Raw genomic sequence first — 23,384 nt, 5'->3', positions numbered from 1 at the left:
ACCGCTGGGACCACTGTGTGACTGCAGATGAGTTACATAACCTCTCTGGGCCTCGGTTTCCTCATCTGAGGAATGGGATGAGTCAACTGTGGAATGCTACAGATACGCAAAGGACAGGACACACAGGGAGGGGCTCTCCTGCCTGACTCCCTGATGCGAGTCCTGCAGGGGAAAACCTTTAGAGCGGGGAATCACTAATGGTATCTGCAGCTCTACCAGTTCCTAAAGACTGCAATTTCCTCGGCAGAAGAGGGAGCAACAGTCTGTGTCCAATCAAGTCACCAAGCTTAGACCACAAGACTACTGCTCCCTCTCTACCCTACTCCTGTGGGGGCTGCCTTCACAGCTCAGGTCACTATCTGACTTCTCATTTTGCTTCTTGTCTTTCTCCTCCCACTTACAAGTGGCAGGAGGGCAGAGATTTTGTGTGGTTCTCTGTACAGTCCAGCACCTACAACAGAGCCTAGCATCATTAAAGCATTTACAGATCTGTCCAATGACTGAGGAAAGAGCTCTGGCAACTGCCAATGCATTTAGCGAACTACAAGTTGGGGCTGTGGAAAACACTGTATAAGCTTATTACATATCGTGTCCTAAAGGAGGTGAGCACTTTGCCTAAGGACTAAGGAATCAAGCCAGAGAGAAGATGTCCCTCCAAGGCCAGGATAAAGAGTCATGGATCCAGGACCCCCAAGCTACCTCGGAAAGGGAAACACCCAAGAGCACCCTGTTTCTGTAACTGCCTAGGGTGCTGCTGCCAAGCTCTGTGGCTCCCACCCCTTTGATGGTGCCTGGGAACGGCTACCTGGCACAGTCTGGCGTGGGTGGCTGGGGCTGGTGGTGATGACGTAGAGGACTTTGGAGGACCGGGCAGCGCTCACACTGAAGTTGGCCTGCTCCGTGATCACCTCAGCCAGCATCTGGTTGTCAGTGGGCTTTTCCTGTGGTGGGTCTTCCTTGATGGCTGGAAGATCAAAAGGAATTAGCTGGGGGAAAGTAGGTGGAGATGCCAAAAAGGAGCTGGCACTGGTTACAAAGAGGGGGCCGTTTTCTCTGGTTCAGTCCTGGGGGCAATTCTCTGCCCTGGCCCCAAAGCAGAACCTGCCAGGCTCTGGCTCTGAAGGAGCCATCTGATGTCTCTGCGTGGACTCCTGGACATGCTTTAGGGTGGTCCTTCCCTTGTGCCTCTGCAGCTACGGTCCCTCAGCGTGAAAGGCCCTCTTATTTCCTATCTGTCTGCCCCAATCCTACATGTCCTTCCAGCCTGTCCCACCTGTACACAGGAGCCACACACTGACTGAACTCTTCTCTAGGCTCCTGACATCCAGGGCAGAGACTAGGTCACGGATGCCTTCTGTGTACCCAGCACACGTATCCACAGTACAGGATCATAGCTCCATGTTAGGATGGTCTGAGGACAGTGAACCAGGCTTTGGTGATTGGCAAGGGTATTCAGAGACAGGAGGATGAACCAAATGACCTCTTTGGAACCTTCTGATTCTACCAATCTCAGCTCTTTTAGTTATTTTAGCCTTTCCATAAAAACTGTCACGAGAATGACTAAAACAGCAAAACTCACAGGTGGCATCTCTTCCCTGTATCATGCAGCATATGTACAAGTCATAAAACAGGAAGTGGGAAAACCTGCAGGCTGATTGGGCAGCTCCTGACATGCAAGAACCACCTGAAGTCCGCACATCATAACGAGGTGCAAGGGGGGCCCGAGGAGGCCGGGGCCTTACCTTGGTATAAGACAGCAAATCCCTGGGCTTGATTGATGCGATCAGAGAAGAAATACAAAATGATGAAATCCAGAGAGATGTTAAAGGACGAAGGCGGGCGGTTTCTCCCATTGAAACGGACCAGGACGCGGTGGGTGTAGCCATCCAGCAGCTCCACCATGTCTGCGGAATCCCGGATGTCAAACAAGGTGAAGTTGAAGTGGATGTGCGCGGCTCCTGGGACCCGGATGGTCCAGTAGCAGACCCTCCCCGCGGCGTAGGCGTCAGGAAAGTCAGGGGAATACACCACAGAGGTCATGGCCGAGTAATTCCCACCACAGGCGCCAACCAGAGCTGCAGGAGACAAAAGGACACCAGCTCTCAATCGGGGGCTTGGCCATGGGGTTTGCTTTCCAAAGTGTTACAAACCAAACTTCTGAGCTGATGGGATCCAGTCTAGTATGTTGCTTTTTGTCTGCAAAACCAGACCATCTTATGTTTCAGGATCGAATCACAGAATGAGTAGCTTAAACCCTGAACAAATGACTGGAAGCTTTTTTTTCTCCCAGGAGACCTCAGAGTGAGCACACAGCGTGGCAGTACAGCCAGGCGGGGGCCGGGCTGGAGTCAGAGAGTCTGGGTTCGGGACCAGCTGGGCCGTGTGATCCCAGGGGCTCACTTCACATCCAGACCTCTCACTTCTCTCGGCTTTGAGGGTGGAGAGACCACCACCTGCTCCTGTATTATATGAATGTGTGAGGACAGATGAGACAAAGCACATGAAAACACAGGCCGCTCTGCAGGGGGCACTCAGTGAAGTGAGGGCCTCCCGGGTACCTTAGGGGTGCAAGGCTCATGGGAGGGGCCACACTTGTTTTTGAAGTGGGACACTGTGGCACAAGAAATGACCTTCTGAAAACAGGAAGTTCCCTCATTACTCTGCACCAGCACATCCAATGTCTGGACCCCCGGTTCTGAGCGGCAGGTTCAGGGAAAGGGACACACCACTTCACAGTCTTATGTGGTGAGGTGAAGACAAGAGCCTAGAAATCAAAGTCCTCAAGAGGAAGGGCAGGCCCAGGATTTACAAAGCAGGCCAGGTTGTGGGGGGCACCCACTTCCCTTTAGGATGTAGAAAGCTGATTCCATCCTAACACTGAGAAGAAGCTCAGAACTTTTTCTTCAACCCATCAGAAAGCTGAGGTCTCAAGACAACCAAGGGGTTTTAATTCTAAAAAGAAGCTCCTCTGAGGAGAGTCAGGCCACACAAAGTGCTTCATCCTTGACAGAGCACAAGAAGGAGAGTGGGCCACCATGAAAGCAAGGAAGAAGAAAGCAGCTAAAATTTTAACTAATGTCTAAAGGCTGAATGTGGACCAGCCTCTCAGTCCAGGATGCCCGGAAGCCCTGGACACAACAGTCTGCACTCACTTGTACGCACTTCTGTGCAGGCCTCCATCCAGTGCCCATGAGAGGACTGGGGTGGGGCTGGAGACCAAAGGGTCCCCATTGGTGGGACCAGTGGGCAGGAGGTGATGAGCTGCTGCTGGGGGACTGATACCCTGCTCTCTTCCAGAACCCTCCTGGAGCAAAAGCCTGAAGTTGAGAGGAAGGGGCCACACACCCTTCTGCTCCCAGGCCCCTGCCTGTCCCTGGGAGCTGCTGTTGCTCTTGTCAGAGTAACCAGGAGAAGACTCATTGCCTTTGGAGGAATAGCAGAGGCAAAAGGCACCTGCCCTGGCCTGCAGCAGGTGCTTAGTAAGTACTGCAGGTGAAGGACTGCACAGCAGGGAGGCGGGGGCAGACAATGGGCGGGCTGGCTTCCCTGGCCCAGGGTCCCCAAGCCTTGGACAGCGCAGGGCCCGGGGCATACTCACTGTCGAAGATGATGACCCTGCCATCACCCCCACAGGGCTGGGTGTGGTCCCCAAAGCAGACGCTGCTGCACTCAGTACTGGCTGCCTCCCCGTCCTTCCAGTAATCAGGGTCGTTTCCACAGAAGCAAGCGTAGCCCGACTCTATCCCGGCAAACTGCCATGACAGAGAAGCGGCACTTGGTAAGCGTCAGTCGGGGTGTCAGGTGGCCTGGCCGGGTCAGCCCCTCGGCAAGCAAGCACCTTGTCCTCCCAGCCCACCTTCCCTGGATCCTCTACCTTGGTCCTGCCCCACTCTCACCGCACTTCACTACATGCTGGCTTCTAACTGTGTAATTGTGTACCACCACGGGTGCTTCCCCTCCTGAGCATCTCTTACTTATGTTTGCAATTCTACTGTATTTAACTCAGTTAAAGGCAGGGATCCCATTAACTTGAAACATTAATAACAGCTAAACATTTTATTGAATGTTTACTATGTGACAGGTGGTAAATGCTTTGAAGTGAGTGCTTATTGCAAACTTATTGTAGGCCCTATGAAATACATTTTAAAATTAACTGATTTATTTATGGCTACCCCAGATCTTTGCTCCTGTGCACAGGTCTCTCTAGTTGCGGTAAGCAGACTTCTCATTGCAGTGGCTTTGGAACGCAGCCTCTAAAGCGCACGGGCTTAGCTGCCCTGTGGCATGTGTAACCTTCCCGGACTAGAGATCAAACCTCTGTTCCCTGCATTGGCAGGTGGATTTTTTCTTTTGGTTTTTTGTTTGTTTGTTTGTTTGTTTTTTACTTTTCTTTTGGCAGGTAGATTTTTAAACCACTGGACCACCAGGGAAATCCCCTATTTAACATTTTTATTTTTATATTACCATACAATACAACTATTTGTATGGTGTACAGGCCTAAGGATTTTAACCCATGAATAAATTTGTACAACCACCACTACAAGCAGGACACGGAGCGTGAGCAGTAACCTTTCTCGTACTGTTGCTCTATAGTTCCCCTCTGTGAGCCCTCAGTTCAGTCGCTCAGTCGTGTCTGACTCCTTGTGACCCATGGACTGCAGCACACCAGGCTTCCCTGTCTATCACCAACTCCCAGAACTTGCTTATTAAACTCATGTACATTGAGTCAGTGATGCCATCAAACCATCTTATCCCCTGTTATCCCCTTCTCCTTCTGCCTTCAATCTTTCCCAGGATCAGGGTCTTTTCCAATGAGTCAGTTCTTCCCATCAGGTGGCCAAAGTCCTGGAGTTTCAGCTTCAGCATCAGTCCTTCCAATAAATATTTAGGACTGATTTCCTTTAGGATTGACTGGTTTGATATTCCTGCTGTCCAAGGGACTCTCAAGAGTCTTCTCCAATACCATAGTTCAAAAGCATCAATTCCTCGGTGCTCAGCTTTCTTTATGGTCCAACTCACATCTATACAGGACTACTGGAAAAAACCATAGCTTTAACTAGACGGACATTTGTCAGCAAAGTAATGTCTCTGCTTTTTAATATGCTGTCTAGGTTGGTCATAGTTTTTCTTCCAAGGAGCAAGCGTCTTTTAATTTCATGGCTGCAGTCACCATCTGCAGTGATTTTGGAGCCCAAGAAAATAAAGTCTCTTACTGTTTCGATTTTTTTCCCCATCTATTTGCCATGAAGTGATGGGAATGGATGCCATGATCTTCATTTTTTGAATGTTGAGTTTTAAGACAGCTTTTTCGCTCTCCTCTTTCATTTTCATCAAGAGGTTCTTCAGTTCTTCTTCACTTTCTGCCATAAGGGTGGTGTCATCTGCATATCTGAGGTTGTTGCTATTTCTCCTGGCAATCTTGATTCCAGGTTGTGCTTTATCCAGCCCTGCATTTCGCATGATGTACTCTGCACATAAGTTAAATAAACAGGGTGACAATATACAGCCTTGACTTACTCCTTTCCCAATGTGGAAGCAGTCCGTTGCTCCATGTCCAGTTCTAACTGTTGCTTCCTGACCTGCATACAGATTTCTCAGGGGACAGGTAAGGTGGTCTGGTATTCCCATCTCTTTCAGAATTTCCCACAGTTTGTTGTGATCAACACAGTTTAAAGGCTTTGGCATAGTCAATAAAGCACAAGTAGATGTTTTTCTGGAACTCTCTTACTTTCTCTAGGATCCAATGATATTGGCAATTTGATCTCTGCTTCCTTTGCCTTTTCTAAATCCACCTTGAACATCTGAAAGTTCTTGGTTCCCATACTGTTGAAGGCTGGCTTGGAGAATTTGGAGCATTACTTTACTAGTGTGTGAGATGAGTGCAATTGTGCAGTAGTTTGAATTCTTTGGCATTGCCTTTCTTTGGGATTGGAATGAACACTGACCTTTTCCAGTCCTGTGGCCACTGCTGAGGTTTTCAAATTTGCTGGCATATTGAGTGCAGCACTTTCACAGCATCATCTTTCAGGATTTGAAATAGCTCTACAGGAATTCCATCACCTCCACTGGCTTTGTTCATAGTGATGCTTCCTAAGGCCCACTAGACTTTGCACTCCAGGATGTCTGGCTCTAGGTGAGTGATCACGCCATCGCGGGTATCTGGGTCATTAAGATCTTTTTGTATAGCTCTTCTGTGTATTCTTGGTGCCTCTTGTTAACACCTCTGCTTCTGTTAGGGCCATACTGTCTCTGTCCTTTATTGTGCCCATCTTTGCATGACATGTTTCCTTGGCATCTCCAATTTTCTGGACGAGGTCTCTAGTCTTTCCCATTCTATTGTTCTCTGCTATTTCTTTGCACTGATCACTTAGGAAGGCTATCTTCTCTCTCCTTGGTGTTCTTTGGAACTCTGCATTCAGATGGGTATATCTTTTCTTTTCTCCTTTGCTTTTCACTTGTCTTCTTTCCTCAGCTACTTGTAAGCCTCCTCAGATAACCATTTTGCCATTTTGCATTTCTTTTTCTTGGGGATGATTTTGATCATAGCCTCCTGTACAATGTTACAAACCTCCATCCATAGTTCTTCAGGCACTCTGTCAGATCAAATCCCTTGAATCTATTTGTCACTTCCACTGTATAATCGTAAGGGATCTGATTGAGGTCATACACTAATTAGTTTTCATACTACAGTTTTAACTTTTTAAGACTGTCGTATGCTAGAGACCAAATGTCCATGTCTGCCCCTCCCCTGCAAATTTATATGTTGAAAGCTAATTCCCAATGTGATGGTACCTAGTGGTGGAATCTTTGGGAAGTGATTCATGAGGGCTTGGGCTCATGAATGGGATTAGAGCCTTTATAAAAGAGACCCCCTTTCCCCTTCTGCCATGTGAGGACACAGTGAGGAGACAGCCATCTATGAAGCAGGAAACAAGCCATCACCAGACACCAAATCTGCCAAAGCCTTGATCTTGGACTTCGCAGCCTTCAGGACTTTGAGAAATGAATTCTTGTTGTCTTTTATTTAATTGGAATATAGTTGGTTTACAATGTTGCGTTAGTGAATGCTTGGTTTAGACCAAGTACTTTGCACACCAGTCAGAATAGACTCAGACACACTATACGCAGAATGGTATTCTGAGGCTGGCTCCTCTCCCTCAGCATAGTCTCTCTGAGGCTCCTCTGAACTGACCTAGAGTTTGCTGAGTGGCAGTTTATTGCATGAGTGTACCGCAGGTTGCTAATCCATTGAGTTGTTTTGTTTTTCATGATTATAAAACAGAGCTGCTATAAACATTTGTGTATATTTCTGTGTGAACATAGGCTTTCCTTTCTCTAGGGTAAATATCTAGAAATGGGATTTCCGGGTTGTAATTTCTCTACCTTATTAACATTTGCTTTTGTCCTTAAAAAAAAAAAATCACAGCCATCCTAGATTAATTATTGTATGAAATGGCATCTCATTGATTTTGATTTGCATTTCCCTAAGACTAGTAATACTGAGCATCTTTACTGCACGAAGTGTAAAAAAATTTTTTTGATTGACCAACCTAGATAGAATATTGAAAAGTAGACATTACTTTGCCAACAAAGGTCCATCTAGTCAAGGCTATGGTTTTTCCAGTGGTCAGGTATGGATGTAGAGTTGGACTGTGAAGAAAGCTGAGTGCCGAAGAATTGATGCTTTTGAACTGTGGTGCTGGAGAAGACTCTTGAGAGTCCCTTGGACTGCAAGGAGATCCAACCAGTCCATCCTAAAGGAGATCAGTCCTGGGTGTTCATTGGAAGAACTGATGTTGAAGCTGAAAGCCCAATACTTTGGCCACCTCATGCGAAGAGCTGACTCATTGGAAAAGACTCTGATGCTGGGAGGGATTGGGGGCAGGAGGAGAAGGGGACGACCGAGGATGAGATGGCTGGATGGCATCACGGACTCGATGGACATGAGTCTGAGTGAACTCCAGGAGATGGTGATGAACAGGGAGGCCTGGCGTGCTGCGATTCATGGGGTCGCAAAGAGTCGGATACGACTGAGCGACTGAACTGAACATAGGTAGAATGTTGAGCACATTTTCATGTGCTTATTGGCCATTTGTACATCTTCTATGAAGAAACATGTATTCGATCCTTTGCTCATTTTTTAATTGGGCTGTTTATCTTTCTATTGTCACACTGTTAGAGTTCTTTATATATTTTGGGCATTAGATCTTTATTCAGATATATGTTTTGCAAATATTTGCTCTATTCTGTGAGTTGCTGTTTCATTTTCTTAATAGTGTCCTTGATACACAGAGATTTTAAATTTTGATGAAGTCCAATTTATTTTTTCTTTGATTGTCTGTGCTTTTGGTATCCTAACTGAAAAAATCATTGCCTTATCCAAGGTCATGTATATCTGTACCCAAATTTCTTCCTAAACCTTTATAGTTTTAGCTGCTACATGTAGGTCTGTGATCCATTTTAAATTAATTTGCATATATGAGGTAGGGGTCCAGTTTCATTTTTTTCCATGTGGATATCCAGTTGTCCCAGCATTGTTTGCTGAAAACACTGTTTTTTTCCCATTGAATGATATGGCGCCCTTGACAAATATCAATCAGCCATAAATAATACTATCAGTCAAGCGATTGGTTGCTTGCAAAAGATTGAGCATGTAAGTAAATCTATGGAGGATAATGGGAACCAGGTTTATCACTATTAGAGAAGGGGCCCAGAGAAAACGGGAATGAAGCCTGCAGCGTTGGGCAGGGATTGATGTTACTAGTACAGTGCATGGTTTCTGACATGTATAATAAGTAACACATATTTATTATATACTATGTATACTACTACTATATCTTTATATATAAAGATATATAAATTATTATTGATTAATATAAATAATAATATGGCCATAAATAATGATGTCTGGACTCTAAATTCTATTTCCTTCAGCTTCTATGTCCATCTTTATGCCAGTACTGTAGCTCTTTTTTCAGTATGTCACTGTTCCCAGGCCCTCTTAGTGGAAAGAGCTGGGAAATACATATGTATATACAAACACACATACACACACTTTCATATTTATGTTTCTTTCCTTTTTGTTTTCTTTCGCCGCATCATGTGGCATGTGGGATATTACGTCCCCAACCAGGGATGAAACCTGTGCCTCCTGCAGTGGAGGTGTGGAGTCTTACTCACTGGCAACCACCACAAGGCCTATATATTATTTCTGTATCTCTCTCTCTACATACATGTCAGGAACCACGCACTGTACTAATAACGTCAATCCCTGCCCAACTCTGCAGGCTTCACTCCAGTTTTCTCTGGGCCCCTTCTCTAGTAGTGAGAAACCTGGTTCCCATTATCCTCCATAGATTTACCTAACATGCCCAATCTTTTGCAAGCAACCAATCACTTGATCATGTTGGGCCAACTGCCTTGCTCAGCCCCTGCCTCAGACAGGCCTTGAGCACTGCCAGTCTATTCTTGCTTGGGCCTGATTAATGGCCTTTTGATGAAATTATTAAGGAAGGAATGAAGGATGGAAGCAAAGGAGGGAGGAAAAGACTTCTTTTTTTGATAAAACAAACAATAGCATTATTGAACCTTAATGACTGACGAATGACTTTAAGATAGAAGAATGGACAGAATGGAAAGAAAATATTTTGGACTGGTATCCAGGCAAGGGCCCCTTAATGTATCAAAGTAGTAACCACTACCTTGGCTTATTCTCAGATCCACCCCCCTGGAGCCAGAGACGTCTCTGCTTATAACACACAGGGGCTGGAGGAAACACATGACTCTGCTGGAGGTCAAGCTGGATGCAGGTACTGGGGCATTCCCTTTTTGCTCTCAGTCTGTGGACAGAGCGCTGCCTCACGCTGCAGAATCCCAAGCTCCACTCTTCCCCCAGCTTCTCTTTGGCAGAACAGTACAGTTGTAATGGCTTCACAGGTTGTTGTTGTGTTTAACAATTCAAAGAATTTAAATACATTTTAAATGATATCTCAGCAGAATGCATTTAGACCTTCATCTTTTTCCATAGATATAAAGCCACAGAACCATTACCTTGAACCTTTGACTCCGACAAAAACTGATACAGTTTTGTATGGTGAGTTTGTTAGACGTTTTACTGGTGCCAGTTAGAGGAGGTGGGTTTCCATGATCCTTGTAGCAGCCAAGGTTTCCAGGCACTGGAGAAAAAAGAAAAACAAAAGAATTTCACAACATCTGGCTGTGAAACACCAAGAAGGAAAAGCGTGTTGTGCCAGGTACTTTCATCTCAGCCCATATTTCCATTCCTAAAGTGCAAATAAATAGCAAGCAGCAAGTGTTAAAAATGGAAGTCTTGGTGCCCTCTGCTAACTGCTACATCTTTGTTTTATTTTGACAAGTATGTGAAGCCCATAAAACCGACCCTAAGATTTTTTTTACTTGTTGATAAATATTGATAGAATTTAGTATTGACAAGAACTAGGCATAGATTCTTAAAAACAGAGAAACTACAATATATAAATTATGTCTCAGAGTCACTGGAGGACAAAAAAAAAAAGCTCTTGGAAGCTATGCCTTGTGTCTCCCTAGTCCCCTCAAAAAGCCCCACAAGTTGGTTTTACCAGGTCATTTCGTGAATTTAATAGTTTCCTATTGCTGCTGCAATAAATGACCACAAACCTAGTGGCTTAAAGTAGCATAAATTCATCATCTTACAGTTGCGGAGGTCAGAGGTACTAAATGGGTCTAATGGGACTAAAATCAAGGTGTCAGCAGAACTCTGGCTCCTCCTGAGGCGCCAGGGCACAGCCTGCCCCTTGCTGTCTCCTGAAGAAGCTGCCCCCATTCCTCAGCTGTGGCTGCACCGCTCCAGCCTCTGCCTCCCCCTCCGCTTGTCACCGCAGCACCTTCTCTGCCTCGCATCCCCCCGCCTCTCTGTCACACGCCCTGTGTGATGGCACTGGCTCACCAGGTACTTCAGGAAAATCTCCCCATGTCAAAATTCTCATCTGCATCACGTGTGCCACTTAAGGTAACATGTTTGAAGATTCTGGTGGTTACAACGTAGACTTTTGGGGGAGGGGGATTATTCTGTTTACCACAGTGGACGTATTAGTGTTTCACAACTACAAAAGTCAGATGGTCTAGTCTAGTAGAAAAAGCTGCAACTGAGAATAAAGAAACCTAAATATATGTGATCCCACCTCCCGGTGTTTGTGCCCCTGTGTGATTCCCTCCCCTGGAGTGTGGGCTGGACAAGGGATTTGTTTTTGCCCAACAGAATGTGGTAGAGTTGAGGGGAGTTACTTCTGTGACTGGACTACAAGAGCTCTGACTTTGGTCTTGCCAGTCGACTCTCTCTACTGCCTTCTTGGCTTATATATTCTAATAGAGCAATGTATCACATCAGAGGTCATAAGAATGGCCTTCAGCCAATAGCCAGCAAGAAGCTGAGACTTCCAGTTTCTGCAGAGACTGAATCCCACCAAAAGCTATGCGTGCCTGAAGGAGATCCTCCCCAGCAGAACCTTCAGATGAGACCCCAGCCCTGGCAGATGCCTCACCGGAGACCTTGAGGCAGAGGACCTGGTCAACCATGTCCAGATCTCCTGACCTACAGAGAGAGTGAGTGACAAAGGTGTGTGCTCACTGAATTTTAGAGTGATCTGTTACAGCAGTAGGTGACTAACACACCTATATAACAGGCATCTAAATATACGCTCACTGAGTAAAGGAATGTATTTTGAGCCACAGACAAATTATGGCTTCCTAGGTGGCTCAGCTAGGCTCACTAAAGAATCTTCCTGCCAATGCAGGACACACAGTGTTGATCCCTGGGTCGGGAAGATCCCCTGGAGAAGGAAATGGCAATCCACTCCAGTATTCTCTCCTGGGAAATCCCATGGAGAGAAGCCTGGTGGGCTACAGTCCACGGGGTAACAAAGAGTTGGACATGACTTAGCGACTAAACGACAATGGACAAATGGACCTCTCTGCCCCTTAGTTTTTCATCTGTGTTATTAATTTATGGAATCACTCCACCATCAGATGAAGCCCTTTCCCTATAGTCTCTATTTGGCTCCTTACAGTTCACATCACTCAAGATAAAAGACACGAATGAGGTCTGGTCCTAGAAGCACTTCTAAGCCAGTCAGAGTTATATATTATCAAATTCCAAAGTGAGACATATAGATTCTTAGAAAGCACTTTTTGTTTAAGACTGGAAAGCAGCATGGTCCAACTGAGTAAACTTTACAGCCATACTAGTTTTTGGCACATAAGAATACACACACGTGCACACACACACATACACTGTTCAATTTCTGCCACCATCTACATCTAACCAGCTCATTTTAAACTGGCAGGAAGCTAACCCAAAGAGTCACCCTCCCCCTCTCTAAGCAAAGTGGTTACCCTTCTCCCTTGCGTCACACATGGGTCAAATATAACAAATGTGGCTCACCACACAAAATGTTAAAATGCATCTTTCGGAAACAAACCAAATCTCTATAGTAGCAAATGTAAACAGAAAAGATCTAGGCAGTAGGAGTTCAGCACTCAGTGGGGGCCTGGCTTGGGAATGGCTGGGCTTTAGAGTTTAAACAAATGCAGTGAGCTGAGCATCTCTAGTTAGGGGTGTATCGTATAAGCTTGTTAAAGGGGCCTTACACATGGAAACCTGAAGCATGCGTTGAATGGTTTTTAATAAGAGCTACTTGATTGTGATCATCTTGGTCATTTACTCTGATTTCTGTCTCATTTATTCCATTCCATGCTCACAAATAGGCATGTTATTATGTATTTATTTATAGACAGCCTAAGGCACAGAATCATAAATGTTAACATTAGACATAAACAAGGTCATGGTTTGCGTGGATGCAGCTGGAACCTATCAGGTTTATTCACAACAGTTCGGTAAGCAAATTCAGGGAGCTCATGTTCAGTTCCAGGAGGGCAGTGAGGCTCCAGAACACCCCAGGGAGACAGAACCTGGAAACCAGCCCACACCATGCTGCTGCTCCCTCCGTCTGGACAACAGTGGCCTTAGTATCGTCCTTGACAACATGTCAACTGCCTGCCAGACACTGTCCATTCTATCTCCTAAAATACTTCAGACACCTGTCCACCTCTCTATCCAGGCTGCTATTTCCCTGGTTTAGGCCACTGTCCCCTCCCATCCGGGGCTTCCCAGGTGGTGCTAGTGGTAAAGAATCTGCCTGCCAATACAGGAGACACAAGAGATGTGGGTTCAATCCTAGGGCCAGGAAGATCCCATAAATAGGAAGTGGCAACCTACTCCAGTATTCTTGCCTGGAAAATTCAATGGACAGAGGAACCTGGTGGGCTACAATCCTTGGGGTTGCAAAGAGTCAGACATGACTGAGAACACACACCTCTCCCACTCAGACTATTCTATCAGCCTCCTGTTCCATCTCCCTGTTTCTAGGCTCACCCTACTCTAATCTAGTTAGTACACTGCAACCAGAATAACCTTTACAGTACATTCCAGGCAGAAAGAAGGCCAAGGGCAAAGGCCTAAGGCAAGAATGACCCTGGTTTTTTTAGGAACACAAAGAAGCGAGTGTGACCAGTGAAAGAGAGACGGGAAGGCACCAGGAGCTACAGAGGTATGCAGGGGCCCTGCCTGAAACCCTCAGAGCTCCTGGGTCATCCTCTAGGATCAAGTCCAAACTCACATATGGGACCCAAGGCCCTACCTGATCCATGCTGCTCCTCTATCCCACCCCCTCAGCATGACCCCTCTCTCTGTCCCTCGGCTCACGTTCTATATGAAACCCAAGATACATTATAGTGTATCTGCAAGTTGCCCACATGCACATGGCTCTCTGGCCTTTCTTACAAGCTGTTCCTTCTGCTTAGAACACTCTTCTCTGCCTAGGATGGCAGCCTGAGCATCATTCCCCTCAGGAAGCCCCACAGGCCTCCCGTCATCCTCCCATTCCACAGAGAACGTTGCATGCCCCTGTGGTGTGCTCCTGTAGCAGCCTGCGCGAAACCTGATTCTAAACACCTGTTTATGTCTCATTCGTCGATTAACCATGAACTTAAGGGCCAGACTGTATCTTCTGCACACCATTGTATTCCCAGGGCCTGGTATGGTCCCAGCCATACAGTGGGTGCCCCGAAACTGGGTGCTCAATGAACAGATGTGTCCCACGTTGCCAGCTAAACTTGCGGAGAGTGTGGGTTAAGGTACCTGTCAGGCAGCAGGGAGTCAAGAGTGCAGAGCAGAGTGAGAGGAGAGCTGACCTGCATCTTGACGTCCACTTAGGTTTTGACTTCTCACTGTCTTCTTTGGCTAGCTAGAAACACCACTCCAGATAACCAGGTTCTCCACTAGAGGTTAACTTTAAAAGGTAAAATTCTATCTTCATCATTTTGGATGAAACTTCTAAAATGCATTAGATAGTTAAAAAAAACACAAACAACTTAGTTTAACCTACGTCCTTTGTTTCTGGGTGGCTTGAGGTCACCAGATGTATGTCACCAAATGGCCCCAGACTGTGTGCTTTCCTGTGTTCTTGTGTCTGACTCTAACAGTTAGTCAGTCTCCATGGTTGCAGCTGGGGCTGCTGAACCTTCAGAATATTAGCACTGGAAGGAGTCTTAGTGCTTACTTGCTACTGTCAGTGCCTGTGGTCTTGACTTAGCTTCTTAATTTGCTGCTTCTTAGGCTTAGGCTTATGAACTTCACTGGTGGCTCAGAAGGCAAAAGATCTGCCTGCAGTGCAGGAGACCCAGGTTTGATCCTGGGGTTCGATCCTCGGGAAGATCCCCTGGAGAAGGAAATGGTAACCCATTCCAGTATTCTTGTCTGGAGAGTTCTATGGACAGCAGAGCCTGGCAGGCTACAGTCCATGGGGTCGCAAAGAGTTGGACACAACTGAGCAATTAACACTAAAAACTAAGTAGGCTTACAACAAAACTATCGAGCTTATCAGAACTGTGTGGAAAAAAAGAATAGTTTCTGAAAGAGGGGAGGCCTCTACGTTTCCTTCTCGATTTCGGCTGTCCATACAGTAGCTCAGAGCTTTTGTTTGTTTGCCTACTTCCCAGTTCTTGGCAATGTTCTGAAGGGCGCTGGTGCTACCATCACCCGTCCAGAAGCAACCAGCGTTTTGCAACAATCACAAATGCGGGCTTTTGACAGACGGACCCCAGGGTGAACTTGGGTCCCTCTGCCATGGCCCTTCTAAGCTCGGGTTCATCCACAGTGGATGGTACGGGCCTCAAACGGTTCTTGTGAGAATTAAAATCAGATAATGTAAATAAAGTATACACCACAAGGCCTGGCAATATAGTATGTGCTGAATAAACACTGTTTGCTATCATTACATACAAAAAGGCTTTCACCATTTCCCACACAAACCAGGATAACCTGCTGGGTTGATAGAAGAGTAAAGCAGCACTGAATTAAAAGATAAGATCAAAGGCAGTTATCTTGGAAAACTGGATTTGATTCCAGATATTAAAATGTTCACCTCTACATCTAGGTAGATCCAGTGCACTGCCATGCAAGCCTTTCCCATGAAACCCAGAGCCCTTTCAGGAAGGCAGACAGGAGACGAGTTTCCTAGGTGACCAAGAAGAAGCCACAGTTCGGCCAGGCTAAGGGCCCTGAGTGGGGGATACACGAGAGGCTGTTCTCCCTGGAGAGCAGAGGTCAGCTCCAGAGTGCTCATGCCACAGCTTTTCCCTTGGCATCCCTCTCCTGATGAGGTCAGTCTGGGAGCTAAACGAAAGTGACTCCTTAAGATGAAGGGCTAAGTCTGCAGACACGTTAGTCCCTTGGCGCTCTGTGCACCGCAAGGCCAGCCTTTGAGGGCTGTCGCTGCTGCTGACTATCACTGGAAAGTGTGGCTCCAAGTCTCGCCAGAGAAGACACGTCATTGTCGTCTTCAAAAGCATGACTGGTCAGCTGAGTGGATTTCCAGACCGTGTCCCACCCTGAGTTCTTCCCAGAAGCAGGGAGGGAAAGTCAATTTGTAAAAGGATATTTGTTCTCAAATTCCTTTTTTACTTTCAAGACCACTTTAAAGTACTGTGGCTTGGTCATGCATTTTTTTTCTCTTACCAAAGAGGCTTCCACATTTTCAATTTTTAAAAATCATCTGAAAATATAAATGGACCCCTTGTTTACCACATTTGGTGCTTTAAAATGTGACAGTTAATTACCAACAACCTTTTCAGAGATTCAGGGTTCTTGACAGAGGTAAAAGTTTTAGAGGTAGCTGAGGGAAGATGGTTCTCTCTTCAGATTAACCCAGGAACTACTGTCTTCTCACTGCCACAAGCATGTTGGGAACCAACCATGCAGACTTGCTAAACAGCCTTTACAACTGGATATAACTGTGGTCTCACTTTGAAGGTGCACCTCACACCTCCACAGGGCCTCCATGGCCAACAGCCCTTCTCTGAGAACCATCGTCTTGGAGGACCTGCTGTTGGCTGGGGGCAGGCCTGCGAGCCCCATCCTTGGCCACTGCTGATCCCCACTGGGGTCACCAGACTCCCTCTCCCAGGAAGTTGGAATTAGGATTCTAGGTATTGAACTGCAGGCATAGGACTTGTGGGATTCGGTCAAGCCTGTATTAAGGCAACAAGCCACGTCTGGGCCACGTGAGTGGATAAGTGAGCTGATTCTGTTGGTCCACAAAGAGGAAGAAGAATGGACTCTATACTGAGAGAGAGGCGCTGAGAGTGAGACCGTGCGGCCCCACAGACAGATGGTAAGTGTGGGCACCTCCTTCCCAGGTTCTGGGACACAGGGATTGGATTCTGTGATATTCTCCCAACACCCTTCCAATAAATCTCTTGCGCTCAAGTTAGCTTGAGTGAGTTCTATTCCTTGCAGACAATTCTTGACAAAGAAGAAAGCCTGCCCTTTATTGTAAAAGTTCAATCTGAATAAAAATCTTCAGCTGGTAATTTGCATAAGAAGTCCTGATCCATCATTGTGTTGTCTACTGCCAAATCTGAGAGATCTGTTTAAGAAACCAGAAGCAAAGTTTCTCTCTTGCATTTTAGAAAACTCTGCCCTGGCTCTGGGGAACATCTTTTACATTATCTTACAAATAAAATCTGGCCCTTAGGAAACTATGCAGCGATTGCTTGTTTTACTTTTTTATACTAAAAAATAAAGATTTTTTATTAAGCACTGTAAGTTGCATTCAATAGCCTTCAGATACACCACACCACAACCCATCTACAATCAATCGAACCCAACAGCAGTTCATTCTCGCACAATCCATGAGTTAGGGTGACTCTTCCTTCAATTCACAGTCAGGTCCTACTCAGGTCTTGTGGGCAGGGACTGGGAAATTACATATCATTTCTGATCACTAATGTGTGATGAAATGCGTCGGGAGAATTTTATGAAAATGAATAAATGATTCTGTTTTCAATGTACACTGTTTGAAAGTATTAACAAAACACCAAAATGATATATGTATACTGGCTTCTACTAACTCCTCGACGGGAAAGTTCCAAGAACAAGCAACAAGTTTCCTGCTACAGAAGGCGGGGTGGGACGGGGCCGGGGGTGGGGCAGGTGAAGCTGATTATTATAAACATCATAATGTCATTCACTGCCTTCTGCCTTCACACTGGTGCCTCAGGAGCTGAATTCTCTCTTCTGGAGGAGAAGGGAATAAGGAACTAAGCATACATGAGATGATGCCATTGATAGTCCTATCAGATGACCAGTCATTTCAAAGACTTCCCTCACAGCATCAATAGGTTAGGTGTGGATTATTCCATACTCTCAGCCCATGACCATGAGCACCCTGTATTCCATCCTGTCCAACTACAACTTCCTTTAAAAACCTGAGAGTTGCCAGCTTGGTCCAAGTCCTACCATAACATGGCCCCATTCTAACTCTGCAACTTTTCTTTTTTGGCCATGCCATGCAACCTGTAGGATCTTAGTTCTCTGACCAGGGATCCAAACCAAGCCCCATGCAAGTGACAGCACGGGGTCATAACCACTGGAGCTCAAGGGAAGTCCCTCTACCTCTGTAACTTTATTTCTAAATATCAGTTCTCATTTTCAGTCACTCTGATTCTTCTACTCATGTCTGAGTCTCATAGCGACTCACCCAAATAAGTAAGTAAACAAGGCCTTGTCTTCCCCTATGAAATTTTACCCTTGGGGAAGGCAGGAAAAGTTCCTAAGGGTTCTGACCCCCATAATGACCCTGATGTATCACAGAGACAGTTCTCCTCTGGCAGGAGTTCTTTCTTTGAAAGTGAATTTCTGGGGATAGAACATGGTAGACCGTCTCCAAAGGAGGCTCTAATAATTTCCTCCCTTCTCATACATGTGTGCGACTCCCCACTTTCAACTTAGAACCAATTTCCTCTCCTCTTGAATCAGTACTGACCTTGTGACTTCCTTTGATTAATAGAATATGGTGGACTTCTGAGTTCATCTTCCTGAATGAGGAGGGCTTTCCCTGTATGTGAGCCTCAATCTAATCAGCCCTGGTTTTCAAGGTTCCCACTCAGTTCCTCTCTGTCCACTCCTTTCCTTGGGCAGCGTAACTCCCACCGACATGCAAAGCAGTCCCGTGTCCCTCCTCTAAGTCTCTGTCTGTCTGTTTGTTCCCTGACCTGTGAGGCCCTGACCCCTCCAGCCCCTCTGGCCTTTCTCCCTAATGATGCCTCCAGCTCCCCAACCCTAACCGAGCCCTCTCAACTTCAAAAACTCACAGCTCTCTACCACATAACTCAATCTTATTTATATAATTGGTGGCTGGTCTCCAATTTTCTCCTGTGTTTATAGCTCAGATTCCTAATTACATCATAAGATTGAGGGTGGGACTATTCCTTATGTTCATGTGTATTTTTTACAGGCCAATGCTGGTATAAAGATTATCAGTAAAATTGTCCTTACTGATCTGAATGATTTTCCCTTTTTAACCTACTAATATGCTTTAGAACATTTTTTAAATGCAACATATATAACTGTCGCTGAGGAAAATGTCCACTTGGTTCAGAAAGTCTCAATTTTTTAATGAGAAATTAAATAACATCCACTGCCAAAAACAATGAGTAATCAAGATATGCTTGTTCTGAAACCATAAAACTGTACTGTCAGAGGAATGCAGGGCATCCGGTGTTCCCTGAGCACAGGGTCACACTAGGCCCCAGGGGAACAGCCTCCAGGCAAGCAGTTGAGGCACACTCCAGGGCCCTGGGGCCAATCAGATAATACAGGACTGGACAGCAATAAAACAAAGGTTGGGAAGAACCTGTTTAGGAATTGGATATTAGGAACATGCCAGTGGTAGTCCACACCTTGGAGGCAGCACAGGCCACCACAGTCCCTGCCCATACTTTTCTGCCTACCTTCTGCTAGGTCTCTGGACTCAGAGACATGTGTATTTTACTCATTTAATCTTCAAAATGACCCTGGAAGGTAGAGATGAGGAGACCAAGGCTAACAGAGGAGTCATTTTGCCGTGAGCTATAAGCAAGTGATGATTCCAACCTGAGGTGAAGGACTTTGGAGGCCGAGTTCTTTCCAGTGGATTGTGTTGTCTCTTCCTGGGAGAGATATGACAATCACATCAGCAAGCATATTTGGTGAGCATCTATTACAGCCTGCATCCAGTCCCATCACTTCATGGCAAACAGATGGGGAAACAATGGAAACAGTAATAGACTTTATTTTGGGGGGCTCCAAAATCACTGTAGATGGTGACTGCAGCCATGAGATTAAAAGACACTTGCTCCTTAGAAGAAAAGCTATGACCAACCTAGAGAGCATATTCAAAAGCAGAGACATTACTTTGCCAACAGAGGTCTGCCTAATCAAAGCTATGGTTTTTCCAGTAGTTATGTATGGATGTGAGAGTTGGACTACAAGGAAAGCTGAGCACCGAAGAACGGATGCTTTTGAACTGTGATATTACAGAAGACTCTTGAGTGTCCCTTGGTCAATCTTAAAGGAAATCAGTCCTGAATATTCATTGGAAGGACTGATACTTTGGCCACCTGATGTGAAGAACTGACTCACTGGAAAAGACCCTGATGCTAGGAAAGACTGAAGGCAGGAGGAGAAGGCAACAACAGAGGATGAGACGGTTGGATGGCATCACCAATTTGATGGACATGAGTTTGAGCAAGCTCCAGGAATTGGTGCTGGACAGAGAAGCCTGGTGTGCTGCAGTCTGTGTGGTCACAAAGAGTTGGATACGACTGAGCGACTGAACTATTAAAGCCTGCACTGTGCAAGGGGCTGTAGAAGACTGTTAAAATATATGGTTTGAGGGGGGAAAGCCCCCATAAATTCTATTAGCACCCCTCCGTAAACAGACATACAGTCCAAATAAAATGAGAGCCCCACTGAGCAAATACAGGTTTCAAAGAAACCTTGGGTCCCCACCACTTTAAGGTCTGTCCCTCACAGAGATTCTAGAACCTGTGCCTGTATTTGAACAGTTTAGTCCGGTTGGGAAAACAAACATAAAAAATAAATCATCAAAAAAGGATTCTGACCGCTAATTCTGGTAACCTAAAAGGGTTCATTCACTTAAAAGGTGAAAAATGAGACTGCATAAAGTACAGTATTAATGTTCATTTCAATTTCAATATTGCTTTGGCTATGGGCTATAGTTTGAGGTTTCATTATTTAGCTGTAAAGTGTTAGTGACGTGCAGAGATGTGTCTTTTTCAAGGTGAAGTTCAGAGCAACAGGAACACGGTGTTGGGAGAGACCCTGAGGCTGGGACAAGGCCGCTGATGAATGGTTTCATGCCAAGGGTCCACCTGTGGGGAGCCCCTTCCCAGCTGAGAACAGCTGGGCCGAGAACACCCGTGGAGAAGGGCCCAACGTGTCCAGAGTGGCTCTGCCTGCAGTGAGTGCTTCCTGGATACTAATGCAGCCTGCTTACTCCTGGGGCCTGGGATTTCCCAAACTCAGAGGAGAAAGGAGATGGCTTGGGGCTAACAGCTTGAACTGCAGACCCTCTGTCGCCACTGAGTTAATCCTTTGGTTTTCCCAGTGTTGAAAAGCAATCCTAATAATTCAGCATACTATCAGAATTTCAAACACAAATTCCCAAACAATCCCCAAAGAAAAACTCTTAAGAATGACCTCAACTCTAGCCTGATTCCATCCCAAGCCCCCCACTTTTAAGGAAATAAAGGAAATGGGGCTGTTCACAAGTCCTGGGAGGGAAAGGGCACTGGTTGGTCTTGCCATGAAGAGTCCTAGACTCAAATCCTATTTGGCTCAGAGGGTAATCCTCATCAAATCACTTAACCACTCCAGCTTCATTTTCTCATCTGACCAAGGAGGGCAGGAGGGAGGGAACATACCACCTGCTTCACAGAATTGTTGAAAAGGTAATGTGAATATAAGTGCTTTACATATGAGGTACTCAATAATAATTGAAAAAAGCTAAAACATTAAAAAATTACTTCTGACATTAAAATGCAAAAAGTGCTGACAGAAGCAAAACATTTTCTGTAGTTGAGGGCCTGCCTTGACCATCACTGCCAAAGTGCCCTTGGCTTTTTACTCAAAGTCTGAAGTTTAGAAACTCTAGTGCTCGCTTTGGCAGCACATACACTAATATCGAACTTTAAAAACTCTTATTAGGGATCACAATTAGAAGCTTTCAAACCCTGCTCTTTTGGGTTGCATTTCTATAAGGAACAACAAATCTGTTTGAACAAAGTCAGGGTGTCATTTAATTAAAAGGAACTTAAGCCAGGGAGGTCACTGACCAAAGGTCCCAAGTGGCAGAGGTGCTGTTGCTGGCGTCCTCCTAGGGCAAGTCTGGGAGAATGATGCCACCAGGAGAGAACTTCTCCCGGATTAGGAGGGAGGAACAATGCCCCGAATCCCCGACACAGAGGCTTAGGAAGTAATGGAGAAGGGCTTCCTTCTGACCCTGGCACTCCCCCAGGCCTCGTCACTGTCTTTCTGGGTCAGGTTTTGTACCCAGACCATGATCTGGCCCCGTCTAATTTTTCTCAGACCTCATTTCCTGACCTTTTTTTCTTAAAACCGATGTCTTAGCAACACTGATGTGCATGAGAATTCCAGTGTGTGTGTGCACGCATGCAAACTTTTCCCTCTGCCCCACCCTACCCTGGCTGCTTACAGTGCAGCTCTGCAGGGCCAGTATCCCAGGGGCCTGTTAGAAACACAGCATCCCAGGTCTGTCCCAGAGCTACTGAATGAGAACCTGCATGTTAATAAGCAATAGTGATGGTAGGTGCCGTAAAGTGGGAGAAGCCCTGCACTAAGGCCCTACTTCTTCCAGAAGCCCTCTGGCAAAGCAGCCCTGCCACCCGCCTGTGCAGAGCAGACCCCCCTCTTCAGCGCTCCCGTCCTTCTGCTCATCTCATGTAGGCAGAGCATCTCACATATGCTCGTCTGTTTATGTACGGCCTTCAGTTCTAAACTAGGGGTTCCCCACTGGCTGCAGACCATGCCACCCCTGTGTCCCCTACTATATGGTTAGAGCTTAAATAATGTCGTTTGTCACAGCTAATCACTTCTAAGGTCCTTGTGATTTTAAACTTTAATAACTAATTTTAAATAAATTTAATAACTAACAGTATTAAACTTATTAAAAGTTTAATAACTAACCCAAATACCTATGAACTATGTTTAAAAAGTACAGTTTAGGTGAGTCATGTTATACACTTGAACCTGGATACTTTGAATGTGTTTACACATTCAGTTTAAAATTCTTTAAACATTACAAATTTTTTCAGTATTACAAAAACTATTTTTTGTAATTGAAACTTTCAAGCATACACAAAATGTAGGAAAGAATATGAGCCCTCACCCAGCATCAACAAATAGCTGCTTTAGAAAAAATATTCCTATTTCATCTGTTTCCCCTGCACCCGTCCCACCCACTCACTCTTTGGAAGGCTAGATCACTTAAAACAAATCTCAGATATACTATAACTTCAGTGTGTATCTGTAATTTAAAAGGGCTCTCTCTCAGTGATGCATGCCATCACTGTAGCTATTACAGTTAACAGTGATTCCTTAATATAATCTAACACTGTCAGGATTCAAATTTCCCTAATTCGAAGGGGAATTTTTATAGTTGAGTGTGTAGAAATCAGGTGAAAATTTTATTGCAAACCAAAAATAGCTCTTGGAGCCGACATGATAAATTTCTCATGCCTGTGGCCTCAGGCTCTAATCAGGGATGTGAAGAAAACCGTATTTGTCTTTAAATACCATTTGCAGGTTCTGTTCTCCCCCAACTAGACTACTTAGTTTCAAAAACTGTATGAAACTTTTATAAAGAATTTGTAGATAAAAGAGAACAAACAAAAGCCATGCAGGGTATTACAGTGCCTGTCCCTCAAAAGCAATGAAATAAACAGGAATAGGACTGGTGAGGCTGACT

At 45.4% G+C, this 23,384-nt stretch overlaps 1 protein-coding gene across 3 annotated transcripts in view; it reads right to left on the bottom strand.

Moving 5' to 3' along the window:
* KREMEN1 (kringle containing transmembrane protein 1) overlaps positions 1-23,384 on the bottom strand; it is a 53,710-nt gene that overhangs the window by 5,385 nt on the left and 24,941 nt on the right. For 2 of the 3 annotated variants that reach the window (XM_027956688.3, XM_042234782.2), the window contains exons 4-7: positions 10,051-10,175; positions 3,599-3,752; positions 1,743-2,075; positions 803-964 (exon numbers count right to left, since the gene is read on the bottom strand). In XM_027956688.3, coding sequence (XP_027812489.1) covers positions 803-964; positions 1,743-2,075; positions 3,599-3,752; positions 10,051-10,175 — 774 coding nt within the window. The remainder of the gene's footprint in view (positions 1-802; positions 965-1,742; positions 2,076-3,598; positions 3,753-10,050; positions 10,176-23,384) is intronic. The other variant, XM_027956689.3, reaches the window with a different exon arrangement.

Source organism: Ovis aries, chromosome 17 (assembly GCF_016772045.2).
Source record: "Ovis aries strain OAR_USU_Benz2616 breed Rambouillet chromosome 17, ARS-UI_Ramb_v3.0, whole genome shotgun sequence".
In the NCBI taxonomy this organism is placed as follows: Eukaryota; Metazoa; Chordata; class Mammalia; order Artiodactyla; family Bovidae; genus Ovis; species Ovis aries.
This window is presented reverse-complemented; position numbering and strand designations above follow the sequence as displayed.